A 15403-nucleotide genomic window follows, 5' to 3' on the forward strand; every position below is an offset into this window, starting at 1 on the left:
TTTAGTTACCGAGAAATTATTATCAAATAACAAATTTGTTTACTTTTCAAAAAAAAAAAACAAACTAAAATTTTCCTAAAATAACACAACAAAAAGAAAAAAACGTCATGTCCCGCATTGGTATAAATGGTTTTGGACGCATTGGCCGCATATTTCTAAGACGTTGTCTCAAAAAAGATGCCTGTGTTTTGGCTATCAATGATCCCATGATTAAGCTAGACTATATGGCTTATCTATTGAAACATGATTCTACCCATGGTCGCCTTAATGCCTCCATATGTGCCGATGATAAAAATCTTATAGTGGATGGTAGAAAAATACGTATATTCAATGAAAAAGATCCGGAAAAGATTAACTGGTCAGATGCAGCTGTTGAATATGTAGTAGAAGCAACTGGTAAATTTCTAACTAAAGAAACGGCTGGTAAACATCTTAAGGGTTCGGTTAAGAAAGTAATCATTTCGGCACCTTCTAAAGATGCTCCCATGTTTGTGTGTGGTGTTAATTTGGATAAATACAAGCCCGATATGAATGTTGTCTCAAATGCCTCTTGCACGACCAATGGTTTGGCGCCGCTGGCGAAAGTAGTACATGAGAAATTCGGTATTGTTGAGGGTTTAATGACCACCTGTCATGCTTTGACGGCCACTCAGGCTACTGTGGATGCGGCCAAATCGAAATGGCGTAGTGGCCGGGGAGCTTTACAAAATATTATTCCCGCTTCTACGGGGGCTGCTCAGGCGGTGGGAAAAGTTATACCCGAACTAAATGGTAAATTAACTGGCATGGCTTTTCGTGTGCCCACCGCTAATGTTTCCGTGGTTGATTTAACGGTACGCTTAAAGAACCCCGCTAAGGCAGAGATTTTAAGAAAAGAAATAAAAGCAGCTGCTGAAGGTCCTCTTAAAGGTATACTTGGTTATACAGAAGATGAGGTAGTCTCATCGGATTTTAATACTTATTCCATTTCATCGGTATTTGATGCAAAAGCTAGTATTTCTTTAAATGATAATTTTCACAAGTTGATTGCCTGGTACGATAATGAATATGGTTATTGTTGTCGTTTGTATGATTTAATCGAACACTTGCAGAAGGCGGGTGATGGTAAATGTAAATAATTGTTGTATATTTTTATTATTTATTCTTTTGATGTTTCTTTAATTTAAATAAACTTTTTAATTAAAAAAGTATTATGTTTAAACGTTTTCTGAAGGATGTTGTTGTAACAGGTTGGCTGTAACTGGATGTTATTCCCTGGGGAAAAAACTTCCGGTTGATACAGCTATTGCTGAGTTGACAATCTTTGGCAGATTGAGAATAGGTTCGTTCTGGAGCGGAAATCCAATTCTCGTGGCAACGTTTTTTGAACGACAGCGGGGTTAGATGATAAGATTTCAATTATTTTTCTAATTTTACATTAGAATATAAACTATATTAGCTAATTTTTTCTTTTTATTTCTGTTTACCCACTTTAAATTAAATTTAAAGTGAAAAACAGCTCCGTAAACATGTTATTACAGTCTCAACAATATCTGCAATAAAAAACAATTTCAAGTAAAAATTGTATTTACCTTTTAATGATACGGGTCCATAACAAAAATTTGTTGTGATTTTTTTTTTCTTTTGATTTCAAAAATTACTTGGAAAACGTGTTGTTCTCTCCTAAAAGAAAAAAACAAAAATCCATTAAAATCTTTAATAATATAAAACAAAATCAACTTACCTTTTTCCATCCAATGAAAACTCTTTCTGCAACTTAACAACTATTTTACTTTGGTTTTATATTATTGTTGGCTACACATTATTTAATATGTTTCTTAATTAATACACTTGCTAACGCTACTACACTCTCATCATCTAATCATCATACCACACTAGAATTATCATTAAATTTAACCGATGAAATGCTCATAATTTCATCATCTCCTCCCTCTATAATCTCATCTTCATCATCGGGTTCATGGACAATATCATCTAATGTAGGAGTTTTAATGCGATTTCTAATAATAATATCACGATCGGCTGGTGTTTGTAAATGCAAGGGATTAGTAACAATTTCACAGCCATCAATATCACGACCATGAAGACCTAAAGTCAAATTAACTTTTGATTGATGGCCAGCAGTTAAATCACTACCAGTCGAAGACAATTGCCCACCCGATGTTCGAACACTGGAAGCGGGTGGTGGTTTCAAACGTGAGGGATCAAGTAGGGATGGCATTTTTGAGGGTTTGATCATGGAACGTGCCGGTGAACTTTTACGTGAATTATTAAAAGGTTTCAATTGTTTAGCGCTGTGGAAAATATATATCAAATTAAAATAGTTCTATTTAATCGCAAATTTTAAACAAAACTCACGCTTCTATAAGTTTCAACAAAAGTCTATGATATGCTTCATATTCTTCACAGCCGAATTCATTAGGATCATGTCTAGCATGTTCGTACATATCGCAAAATTGATGAATCATACGTTGTCCAGTGCCAGTCAGACATGATGAGAGAGTGGTCAAGAGAAAGGCTCTTAAGTTATCGTAAGGATGTCGTGTGGAACCATCATATTTGGCTATTTCACGTTCTATATAGAAAATATCTTATAGACGTTAATTTTCATATAAGTTTATAGGTGGAAGGGAAAAATACCTAAAATCTTAACATCATCCACAGCCTGCATACGATAATAATATGGCGGCAAAGGTTTGTCACATTGTAAAATATATTTATCATCATTCCATAGTAGTTTGGGTTCTTGAGCGATTTTCTGTATACAATCCAAACGACGCTCGATTTCTCTTCTTAAAGTCTAAAAGGAAAAATATTTAAAACAAAGAAGTCACACACATTCATCCATGTTAATTGGGATCACAATATTAATCTGATTTCCTTAAACTATGTTTGTCTATTCTGTAATAGAGACTAGTATGCTTTTGCCTGGTATACGAAGATATAGTCTATGCCTATAGTCTGACATTATAGACCCTAGTGGAGACTATAGTCAGTTCTATAGGCACAAATTGACATCCATTATTAGTTAAAAAAGACGTTTTACCTTCTTAGCATCATTGCCCACTGGCACATGCGGACCCCTACGGCTCCTTAATGTAAAACGCATTATTTGCCTTTTGGCAAATATGAATAACATAACAAATGTCAAGACCCCACCACCAATTATAATAATTATCATAACACCCGACAACTGTTCCATTTTGTTTCTGTCTGCTGGTACTTTCTGCAAGGGCGACGGCAATTTATATAAAACACCCGTTGTTTTAACGTTATCCTTAAACTTTTTCAAATATAAACCATCCATAGACATAAATTAAAAGTCAAGTCTTATTTAATAAATAATTAACTTATTTCTTGTTGAAAATTTTATTATTTTTCTTTACAACACAAAATCTAATTGATTTTTTTTTTTTTTTTTTTTTTTTTTAACTTTGAAGTGTGTTGGCGGAGTTATTAAACTCACAAACTGCCAGGTTATCCCACAAAAATAAAAAAGTTATATCATTGAATCATCATAATCAAAAAAATTCCAGAGTTTTAATGGTCTCCACCAGTTCATATTCGAGTTTAAATGGTCTCCACCAGGTTATATCGTGAGTATTCTATGGTCTCCACCAATAAAAAACATAACCTCACTCTGAGGTAAAACGAAAGCACACGTTTAATGAAGACAACGCATAACTAAGAACAGTTATAACGAAGTGCATTAAATCAGTGCGGGGTGAGAAGTAATTCTGTCGAAAGCCCAGCAACAAGCACAAGCCTGACCGTCCTTAAAAAATAAAAACGATGACGCGAGAGTTGTTCCCCAACTCAGACCTGAATTACAACTGTAATTGATTTTTACATTGTTTTTTATTGCTTCTCCCAAGAGATTTGTGAGTGAACAGCTGTTTAGAAGTCATTGTTATGACTATTGTGAATGATGAAAAAAAATGTTGCTAACTTAAAAATTTATTTTTGTAAAAATTCGTGTTTTCACGCCTAATTCGAGTCGCTGCTTTCACATCAAACCAGCTTCGTCAACGTGACGTCAACCGGAGCTACACCTTTTTACATTGCTTGTATGTCATACCGTAAAGGGCTAGGGTATCGAACATGTGTATTTTAAATGGAAAGTGCTGTTGATGTCAATTCTGCCTGCCAACTACGAGAAGAAATTCTGCTACTATTTTGCGCCAAAATAAAATATTGGCCATTCGTGTTGCCACTTTGGTTATTATTAACACAAAAATATTATTTTTATGTTGCATGTGTACATGTGAATTATTTTTTTCGTTTTGGTTATTTTTTGCAAACAATTGAAATAATTGCTGTCTGCTTTTATTCTTTTTTTAAAATGAAAAAAATAAAAAACTTTGATCTCTAATGTCTTCCACCATCAAAGAAGATGGAGGTATAATGATTTTGTCATTCCGTTTGTAAAAATTATTGGTCATAATAAAATAGACCGACAAAAGTAAAAGTAAAGAGTAGAAATGAAACAAGATAGAGAGCTGAAATATTTTGCCAAAATATTTTCAGTTGTTGACCCAGAATGTTTGCTGTTTGTTTTCCCATTTTGGGAAATATCGGACAATGATTACACCTACTCCCCATATTAGGCCAGAAAGTATTTTGCTAGTAATTGGTTGAAAAAAGTATATATAGCGATAAAATTCGGCATAAACAATTTTTTTGTGGAGCCTAAATGTTTTGTCAAAGTTTATGAGGATATAATTGACCTTATCTCCCCTATAAAGTCCCCTTAGAGAGTTAGTGTCAGTAGCCGCCGCCGTAAATATTTGTCGGCGCAGAGCTCTGTGCGTCATTTTGACGTCACAGAAAAAAAGTGTTTACATTTTTTTCTCTCTATCTATAATACGTCACTAAAAATCCAATTGGTGTGTAATCAAACATTTCTATTTCGATTTTTTTACTTTTGTTGCTATTTTTTCTCTATATTTTTGGGTGTGTGTAAATAAATGAATTTCCGTTAAACTTATTAAATTAAAGAATAAAAAAGCTTTATACAAACAATAACAAAAAAAGCATAATAAACATGGATAAAAAAGAATCGATGGCATTGTGTAAATCATCGCCAGCAGTGGAATATAAAAATAACACTTGCCCTACTACTAACGCCAATACAACTTGTGTTAGTACCTCCTCTTCTAACTTTTCATCATTTAATCTACATATAACAGCTTGCTCTTCACCTTATTATACACAACAAAGTGTAAATAATCAACCAGCGATTATTAACAGTAACATCCACCAACAAGCACAAAACGGTCGTAATTATTTGCCAAACAAATTAGTCGGCAAAAATCTATTTGATTCACAACATTTTAAGTCGTCTAATAACAAACTAAGCAATTTGGGCGTATTGCTGGACAAACGCGTAATTGCACTTTTGCTGTTATTTGTCGGTATTATTGTATTCTATAAAATGGTTATTGTCACAAGTAAGTCCATATATATAGTATATATACAAAAATATATTTTTGAATATATCTAGTATATAAGGAAGTTAATTTATTCAAAAGTGAAAGAATTTCAAAAAGGCAAAATTTTTTTTTAGTTATTTTTGTTCATTCAGGGTCATTTGCCACAACAAAAAAAAACTACAATAAAATCTGTTGCTATTTGAATTCAAATTAAATATTTTACTCAATGCTTTTCTATTTTCTCTATGTGAGTTTAAAAATAGCTAAATAAAAACGCATTTGAATATTATTGGTAAAAACTATTATTGATGATCTCACTTCATTTGTTAGAAGTTCACTAATGCAGACACCTCTTCCAGTTGTCATCAGTTCCTCCACTTTATATTTGACATAACTTGAAAGAGTATTTAATTGTTTTGTTTATTAAAAGTCATTATTCACTTGTGTTTTTCTTTCTTTTTCTTAAATGACAGTTGGTTTTTTTTTCTTACCATAACGGTATGATCTTATTATGACTTATTTATTGTAAATTATTAAAATGTAACGGTGTGTGTGTGTAATTTAGTAAACACAAATTTGTACTTCCAAGGTTTTTTTTTTTTTTTTGCTGAGAGATGAAAAAAATGTAAACAATAACAATACACTGAGTGGCAAAAAATATGACGTTTAATTGAAATTTCAATTAAAGTCAATCATAAATGTAAGGGAATATTTCGTAATTTGTACTTTAAACAAAATTTTCCAATTTTACCACTAAAATAAATTATATTTATGTACCTATGTATTTTGGAAAATATATAGGTTTGTACTTTTTTCTTTCACCAACTGTATAAATTGTGCTTTTTAAGCAATTCATTTATCCATAGGCAAATGTTTGTGGTTTGTGGTATTAGACAATTCTATTCTTTAACTAATTGTTTTAAGCTTATTTATAGCTTTTGTTTATATTCTTTTGTTTCATTAGCAATTAATTATTATTATTTTAGCTTTATCTTGAAATTGATAAAGAAATTCAAACATATTTTCAATAACTGATAATAGCTAAAGAATTTTGTATACACATCTTTCACTACTAAAGCTTTTGTTTTTAAATTTCAGTGCCCTATGCGAATACAGAAAGTATAATTGATTTGAAAAAATTGGCAGCAAGTCGTTACCAAGATGCCATAGATTGGGCCACCGAACACAATGTTAACAGTATTTTACAACCTTTATTATGTGGCTTAGCTGTAGCCATATTTGGTTATACCTTAGTGTATTTAGATAGTAATATACCGGGTATAAGTCCACCATCACCATTTTCACCACGCAAAATGTTACAGTAAGTTTTCGAAAGTTTTTCATAACAAAAATTTTACAATGATCTTTAAATAAATTTCTTTTTTTTTTTTCCTCCCTAGTTATTACCAACAAAAGAGCAGCATACATTTGGGCTATTTAACTGCCTTAGCCATGGGTGTCATTGTAGGAATTTTTATGTATTTGGAGATCTAAATTTGCTAAGTAAGGAAATTTTTCTTTTGCAGATATAAAACACCTCAGTGTAATTATTATTATTTATTTATAAAAAAAAAACAACTACATTAAGATTTTAAAAAGCAAAAGGCACAAAAGTGTAATATTTTAAACTCATATATGAAAAAATCCTTTCATTTAAACTCATAAGTACAAAGTATTATAGTTTCTTTCATTTATCATTATAAATCAACTAAAACTTATTTAACTTCTTTCCTACTTAAAATGCTTTAACACCTATTAGTTAGTAAGTAACTTTACTAAAAACAAAATATACATATTTTCATATTTCACAAAAAAAAAATCAAAAGAAAATCTTCAAGTTGTTTGATTTTGTAGTAAAACAAAAGAATTAACATTTTGTATGCGCATTAAACTGGCCGTCGGTAAAGGTTTTTCCATTTGTTGTATTTTAAAAATACGCAAACGATTGCAACCCGTTATATGACCTACAACATGGACAAGGTAATCTGTAAAGGAATTTAGTTAAATAATAAATGTTAAGTTCATAAAAAGTTGTCTTACCGCTTTTATAAGACTCTAGAGTTCTATCGAAATCATAGTAAATACACTGTAGAATTGGACCATCTCCTTCACTATTGCGCATAAGTAAAATATGTTCATAACGATTTTTGCCTTTGGAAATTTTTAGCAATTTGCCTAGAATTAAAGAAAAGAGTACATTACGGACGATTATGGTCTAGTTCACAGTTAGACTACACTCAAGTATATATAGTAGTTTTAATTATTTACCCTTATCTTATATCCACCAAATTTTAGTAAGTTAAACTTACCATAAACATCCCACAAAACATTAACTTTCGGATACATTTTGTTGATTTTTAAAACAAAATCAACTTTTCCCACTAAAGCCAACATATTACGACCAGGTCGTGACATAAGATCTATAGATGTCGTAGCCTCCGTAATATTTTGTTTATTACTTTCTTTGAGATCCCTTAAACTGCCAGAAGGCTTTTCCCCAACGACCGCAACGTTACCACAAATAGTATTATTCAACTTAACCTTACTTTCTAGGGCCTTCATTTTCGGTGAAGGCATTATAAAAAGTTCAGTTTTTGTTTCCATTTGTTGGCAAGTAGTAAAGCTATCATTATGAGAATCAACTGGTCGTTTTAGGGAACGTCTTATATATAGTTTAGTTTGTTTTAGATTGGGTTTCTTTTCCAATAGAGCCGTTTGGGCAGAATCCAAACTGCGATTGAATAGTTGTTCTTCATTTTTGGTCAATTCACTGACAAATCTATTTCTCGAGTTTTTCTCACGTAAAACTTGAGCTAGAGGTTTAATTTGTTTGGCTGAAAGTTGAAATGTTTTAGAAATAATTCTTTAAGCTATAACTTATTTAAGAAATACCTGTGCGAAACATTTTGGCAAATAATTAAAAGAAATGCGTATTATTTTGCTAATTCTAACGGTTATTTTGTTGATATATATTCATGCATTAGTATGGTAACACGAAAATGGCAGTTCCATTTTGAATGTTACATTTAAACACAAATATAGCAGCACAGCTTTAGTAATTTAAATATAAAATTAAATAATTTTTATTAAATTCATTAAAAAATAATAATTTATATTATACTTTCCTTGATTTTATATAAAAAGAAAATACTTAAAATATAATTAAATAATTAAAAGAAATGCGTATTATTTTGCTTATTCTAAGGGTTATTTTCTTGATGTATATTCATGCATTAGTAAGGCAACACGAATACGGCAGCTCCATTTTGATTGTTACATTTAAGCACAAATATGGCAGCACAGCTTTAGTAATTTAAATATAAAATTAAATAATTTTTATTAAATTTATTAAAAAATAATAATTTATATTATATTTTCCTTGATTTTATATAAAAAGAAAATACTGTAACAGTTTTCTCACTAAAATCTCATTATTGTAATAAATGTGGCAAATTTATGCCTAACAAGTGTTTTGTTTTACTTCATGTGGCAGCTTAGTTTTATCTCTGACATTTCTGTTGTCAAAATTTTTTTTGTGTTGTGTGGTTGAATGAATTTTTGTCCACGCGAGTTATTTTTTTTTATTTGGCCACCAAGTTTTTGCTGTAATTATTAAAATATAAACCATTTGAATTTAGAAATATTATATGAAAAGTTTAGAAAAACCTTAAGATGAGTACTATATTAGAGAAAATTGCTGCCATTGAAGGCGAGGTCTGTATGAAAACCAAACCCAAGAAAGGCTGCAAAAAACTAACCTTTATTTTTTGTATGTGTGTGCTTGAATCTTACCCCATTGGTTTTATTACTATGATGATACACCTAAATAGATGGCTCGTACCCAAAAAAATAAAGCTACATCGGCTCATTTGGGTTTGCTAAAGGCTAAATTGGCTAAACTGCGAAGAGAATTGATTTCCCCCAAGGGTGGTGGCGGTGGTACAGGTGAACAGGGTAAGTGCCGTTGTTCTAGAATTATCTATAGCTAGTTGAGTGAACTAACATTCTCTTGTTATTGTTTATATAGGTTTTGAAGTTGCCAAGACTGGTGATGCCCGGGTGGGTTTTGTGGGTTTTCCCTCTGTGGGTAAATCCACTTTGCTGTCCAATTTAGCCGGTGTCTATTCTGAAGTTGCGGCCTATGAGTTCACCACGCTTACCACGGTGCCGGGTTGTATTAAATATAAAGGAGCTAAGATCCAATTGTTAGATTTGCCCGGTATTATTGAAGGTGCTAAAGATGGTAAAGGTCGTGGTCGTCAAGTTATTGCTGTGGCACGTACCTGTAATTTAATTTTCATGGTACTCGATTGCCTTAAACCTTTGGGTCACAAAAAATTGCTAGAACATGAATTGGAAGGTTTTGGTATACGTCTCAATAAGAAACCACCAAATATTTACTATAAACGCAAGGACAAGGGTGGTGTTAATCTCAATTCTATGGTACCACAATCCGAATTGGATGCTGATTTGGTTAAGACCATATTGTCGGAATATAAAATACACAATGCTGATATAACGCTGCGTTATGATGCCACCAGTGATGATTTGATTGATGTCATTGAAGGCAATCGTATCTATATACCCTGCATTTATCTGCTTAATAAAATTGATCAAATTTCTATAGAAGAATTGGATGTCATCTATAAGATTCCACACTGTGTACCCATATCAGCTCATCATCGTTGGAATTTCGATGATTTGCTAGAATTGATGTGGGAATATTTGAAATTGGTGCGAATGTAAGTATTTATTATAATTTATCTGAGAGTTTAATGAAATTTAATTTTTTACTTTTTTTTTAAAGTTATACAAAACCTAAAGGTCAATTGCCTGATTACAATTCACCTATTGTCTTGCACAGTGAACGCACCACTATTGCTGATTTCTGTAACAAATTGCATCGTACTATTGCTAAAGAATTTAAATAGTAAGTTTGTTGTTTATTTATATTTTTATTATGAATTTTATTAATGTTTTTATGTTTCTTTTTAATATAGTGCCTTGGTTTGGGGTTCTTCGGTTAAACATCAACCCCAAAAGGTTGGTATTGATCATGTGCTCAACGATGAAGATGTTGTACAGATTGTTAAGAAGGTCTAGAGTGTAACAGAGAATTTGACAAAAAAAGAAATAATTTTTATTATTAATAAAGAAAACAAAATTAGTTTTAAACTAAATGAATGCTAAAACAAAGTTCTATGTCATTGATATTTTTTATGGTCATATGCGCCGGCAATGAAAAAACACACAAAAAATTGAGAAGAAATAAAGATGGAAATAAAAAAGTAAATATTTAACAAAAAAAGGTAGTGCATGTTGAAATTATTTCTACTTAGGGATAGTTATATCGATAATAGATGGGTTTATTTCTAGGTAGAAATATGTCTATTAACTTGCCTTATTTGTAAACTTAACCTAATGAATTGACAGATATATGGTTAGTAGCTGCACAGAAATATGTTTAGTAACTGGTTTAACATCTAGAGAGAAATATGACCAATGAATAGCCTTACTTCTAGACAAAATTATGGACTGCTACTGGGCTTATATGTTGTCAGAAATATGGCCATTAACTGAGCTAATATCTATACATAAATATGGATGGTAAATGGCCTTATATCTAGACATAATTATGGCCATTAACCGGTCTTATATTTAGACAGAAATATGGCCAGTAAATGGCCTTATATCTAGACAGAAATATGGTCTGTAATAATGTCAATAACTGGCCTTATATCTAGTCAGAAATATCGTTAGTAAGTGACTTATATCTAGACAGAAATATGGCCAGTAACTGGCCTTATATCTTGACAGAAATATGACCGGTAAGTGGCCTTATATCTAGACAGAAATATGGCCAGTAAGTGACCTTATATCTGCACAGAAATATTGCCAGTAACTGGGCTTATATCTGGACAGAAATTTGACCAGTAGGAGGCCATATATCTGCACAGAAATATGGCTAGTAAATGGCCTTATATCTAGACAGAAATATGACCTGTAAGTGGCCTTATATATAGACAGAAATATGACCAGTAAGTGGCCTTATATCTAGACAGAGATATCGCCAGTAAGTGGCCTTATATCTGCAAAGATATATGGCCAGTAAGTGGCCTTATATCTAGACAGAAATATCGCCAGTAAGTGGCCTTATATCTAGACAGAAATATGGCCGGTAACTGGCCTTATATCTAGACAGAAATATGGCCAGTAACTGCACTTATATATAGACAGAAATAATGTCAATAACTGGCCTTATATCTAGTCAGAAATATGGTTAGTAAGTGACTTATATCTAGACAGAAATATGGCCAGTAACTGGCCTTATATTTGTACAGGAATATGTACAAAAATATGGCCAGTAATTGGCCTTATATCTAGACAGAAATATGGCCAATAACTGGCCTTATATCTAGATAGAAATATGATCAGTAAACGGTCTTATATCTGGACAGAAGTATGGTCAGTAACTGGCCTTATATCTAGTCAGAAATATGACAGAAATATGACCCATAACTGGCCTTATATCTAGGCAGAAATATGATCAATAACTAGTCACACATACAGAAATATATAGTTTAGCGTACAGTCTAGAATAGAGTCTAGTGTAAACTACTGTCTAAACTTTAATTGAAACCATAGAACGAATCTAGTTTATAGCCTTAATAAAAGTTATATTCTGATCTCTAATCTTTAGTCTATATACTAAAAACTTTATATTTAGTAAGTGCCCTTATATCTACCAGTAAGTGCCCTTATATCTGCAGATATATGGCCAGTAACTGGCCTTATATCTAGACAGAAATATGGCCAGTAACTGGCCTTATATCTAGACAGAAATATGGCCGGTAACTGGCCTTATATCTAGACAGAAATATGACCGGTAACTGCACTTATATATAGACAGAAATAATGTCAATAACTGGCCTTATATCTAGTCAGAAATATGGTTAGTAAGTGACTTATATCTAGACAGAAATATGGCCAGTAACTGGCCTTATATTTGTACAAAAAATATGGCCAGTAACTGTCCTTATATCTAGACAGAAATATGGCCAATAACTGGCCTTATATCTGTACAAAAATATGGCCAGTAACTGGCCTTATATCTAGACGGAAATATGGCCGGTAACTGGCCTTATATCTAGACAGAACTGCACTTATATATAGACAGAAATAATGTCAATAACTGGCCTTATATCTAGACAGAAATATGGCCAGTAACTGGCCTTATATCTAGACAGAAATATGACCAATAACTGGCCTTATATCTGTACATAAGTATGGCCAATAACTGGCCTTATATCTAGACAGAAATATGGCCAATAACTGGCCTTATATCTAGATAAAAATATGACCAGTAAACGCCCTTATATCTTGACATAAATATGACCAGTAACTGGCCTTATATCTAGTCACAAATATGGCCAATAACTGGCCTTATATCTGTACAGAAATATGGCCAATAACTATCCTTTATATCTGGACAGAAATATGATCAATAACTAGTCACACACAGAAATAAATAGTCTAGCCTATAGTCTAGAATAGAGTCTAGTGTAAACTACTGTCTAAACTTTAGTCGAAACCATAGAACGAATCTAGTTTATAACCTTAATTAAAGTTATATTCTGATCTCTAATCTTTAGTCTATATACTAAAAACTTTATATTTAGTTTAATTAATGAAATTAATAATACTAATTTAAAAAAAAAAAAACTCTTTTTTTACAAGATTTTTAATAATTTTGTTTTTATTCCTGTGTTTTAGTATTAAAAAAAACAATATTTAATAATCCTTTTCAATTATGTTTGTATTTAAATATATAAGTTTGAATTTATATACATATATATTTAATTTACTTATAATTTACACCCATGTTCTGCTAAATATGTTAATTATGATCAAATCTTAGGTAAAACTTATTATAATAATGTTTTTTTTTATATAAAATAAAAGTAATTAAAAGTTAGCATTAAAAACAATAAAAAAACTGTTTGTTTTTAATTGTAAAATATTTAACTTTTAAAAAATTTTACATTTGAAATTTTATTTGTATTAAAAAAAATAAATTATTAATAATAATTTTGAGGTTATATTCAATGTTTACTGAACAATTTTTTTTCAATAAAATATTGATAAAATAAAAATTTTAATTAAAAAAAAATAACAAATTTTAAGATTTAATTTGTAAAACAACTCAAGTTTAAAAACAAAATTCCTGTGAAGATTTTAATGAATAATTTTTTAACTTAACAAAAAAAGTTTAACATTAATAAATTTAATTTTTTTCTTGGGTTTTTTCTCACAAAAGAGATTTTTACTTAATTAATAGAAATTTTACGTTTAGTACGTTTTTGAATTAATAAACAACAATTTGTTTTCTTTTTGCCTAAAAACAAAATTACAGATTTAATCATTTAAATTAAGACACTGTGTTGTTCTATGTTGAATTAAGAATAATAAACTAATTAAATTTTAGTTTAAGAAATCATTAAATTTTATATTAGAAGTTTTGAATTAAAAAATTAAAGCCGTGATACACGTTTGTCAGATCTTACAAAGTTGTCAGTAAAATGTTCACAAAATATCTAACAATCGTCTGCTACATTATCAGAAAAAGGATTACTGACAACATTGCAAGACAAAATTTTGTAAGTTAACACTTTGCAAATTTTAATGCCAACGTTGTAAGATCTAACATCCGTGTATATATAGAATTAACCGTGAGATTATGAAATATTTTTTGAATTTCGTATTAGAATTTGATATTGTGACAAAATTGGAAAATATTTTTAAAATTTAAGATTATTTAAGCCACCTGTATGCCGACAATAGACTACTACTAGTAGTATATATTATAAACTAATCTATAGCGTAGACTTTAGATCATAGAACAGGCAAGAGCATAATCCAGACTATAGACTAGATAATTGTCCAGAATACAGACTATACTATATAATTGACTATAATCAAGCCTATAGAGTAGACTGCAAACCCAGACTATAGACTAGTCAATAGTCCACAATGCAGGCTTGACAATAGTCCAGACAATATACTAGATTACAGACTAAAGTCTAGATTACAGTTTGGACTAAAAGCTACAATATAGACTTAACTATAGAATAGAATGTAGTCCAGATCATGTATTCTAAACTATAGACTAGACTGACATAGTCTACAATAAGACTGTAATCCACACTATAGAATAGACTATAGTCCATACCATAGAATAGACTATAGTCCAGAATATAGAATAGACTACAGGCAATACTATGGAATAGACTATAGTCCAGACTATAGAATAGACTATAGGCAATACTATGGAATAGACTACAGTCCGGACTATAGAATAGACTATAGACCGGACTATAGAATAAACTATAGTCCAGACTATAGAATAAACTGAAGTCTAGACTATAGATTATAGTATTGTCTGGACTATAGAATAGTTTATAGAATATAGTCTAGACTATAGAATAGAATTTAGTCCAGACTATAGAATAGACTATAGTCCAGACTATAAAATAGACTATAGGCAATACTATGGAATAGACTATAGTCCGGACTATAGAATAGACCGGACTATAGAATAGACTGTAGTCCAGACTATAGAATAGACTAAAGTCCAGACTATAGAATAGACTGTAGTCCAGACTATAGAATAGACTTTAGTCCAGACTATAAAATACACTGTAGTCCAGACTATAGAATAGACTATAGTCCAGAATATAGAATAGACTATAGTGCAGACTATAAAATAGACTATAGTGCAGACTATAGAATAGACTATAGTGCAGACTATAGAATAGACAATAGTGCTGACTATAGAATAGACTATAGTCCAGACTATAGACAATACTATGGAATAGACTTCAGACTATAGTCTGGACTATAGAATAGACTTAAGTCCAGGCTATAGATTAGACTATTGTCTGGACTATTGATTAGATTATTGTCTGGACTAT

At 31.0% G+C, this 15403-nt stretch overlaps 5 protein-coding genes across 5 annotated transcripts; 3 read left to right on the forward strand and 2 right to left on the reverse strand.

The window, feature by feature from the left end:
* Positions 1–4: 4 nt before the first annotated feature.
* Positions 5–1477, forward strand: LOC111683207 (glyceraldehyde-3-phosphate dehydrogenase). The gene has a single exon (XM_023445260.2). It carries the CDS (start codon positions 108–110, stop codon positions 1116–1118), a length of 1011 nt encoding a protein of 336 aa, XP_023301028.2. The 5' UTR covers positions 5–107; the 3' UTR covers positions 1119–1477.
* Positions 1478–1555: 78 nt separating this feature from the next.
* LOC111683213 (protein C1orf43 homolog) lies at positions 1556–3856 on the reverse strand. Its single transcript, XM_023445266.2, has 5 exons — positions 3047–3856; positions 2641–2800; positions 2359–2575; positions 1724–2294; positions 1556–1662 (listed from the first exon to the last, which is right to left on the reverse strand). The coding sequence occupies exons 1-4, from the start codon at positions 3311–3313 to the stop codon at positions 1865–1867; spliced, it is 1074 nt and encodes a 357-aa protein (XP_023301034.2). The 5' UTR covers positions 3314–3856; the 3' UTR covers positions 1556–1662; positions 1724–1864.
* Positions 3857–4859: 1003 nt separating this feature from the next.
* Positions 4860–7195, forward strand: LOC111683212. The gene is made up of 3 exons (XM_023445265.2): positions 4860–5450; positions 6531–6753; positions 6833–7195. The coding sequence occupies exons 1-3, from the start codon at positions 5045–5047 to the stop codon at positions 6924–6926; spliced, it is 723 nt and encodes a 240-aa protein (XP_023301033.2). The 5' UTR covers positions 4860–5044; the 3' UTR covers positions 6927–7195.
* Positions 7196–7255: 60 nt separating this feature from the next.
* On the reverse strand, positions 7256–8363 carry LOC111683208. The gene is made up of 4 exons (XM_046955525.1): positions 8325–8363; positions 7742–8266; positions 7473–7607; positions 7256–7417 (listed from the first exon to the last, which is right to left on the reverse strand). Exons 1-4 carry the CDS (start codon positions 8335–8337, stop codon positions 7266–7268), a joined length of 825 nt encoding a protein of 274 aa, XP_046811481.1. The 5' UTR covers positions 8338–8363; the 3' UTR covers positions 7256–7265.
* Positions 8364–8952: 589 nt separating this feature from the next.
* Positions 8953–10744, forward strand: LOC111683211 (GTP-binding protein 128up). The gene is made up of 5 exons (XM_023445264.2): positions 8953–9146; positions 9263–9386; positions 9460–10174; positions 10240–10362; positions 10433–10744. Exons 1-5 carry the CDS (start codon positions 9105–9107, stop codon positions 10533–10535), a joined length of 1107 nt encoding a protein of 368 aa, XP_023301032.1. The 5' UTR covers positions 8953–9104; the 3' UTR covers positions 10536–10744.
* Positions 10745–15403: the final 4659 nt, after the last annotated feature.

Source organism: Lucilia cuprina, chromosome 6, assembly GCF_022045245.1.
Source record: "Lucilia cuprina isolate Lc7/37 chromosome 6, ASM2204524v1, whole genome shotgun sequence".
In the NCBI taxonomy this organism is placed as follows: Eukaryota; Metazoa; Arthropoda; class Insecta; order Diptera; family Calliphoridae; genus Lucilia; species Lucilia cuprina.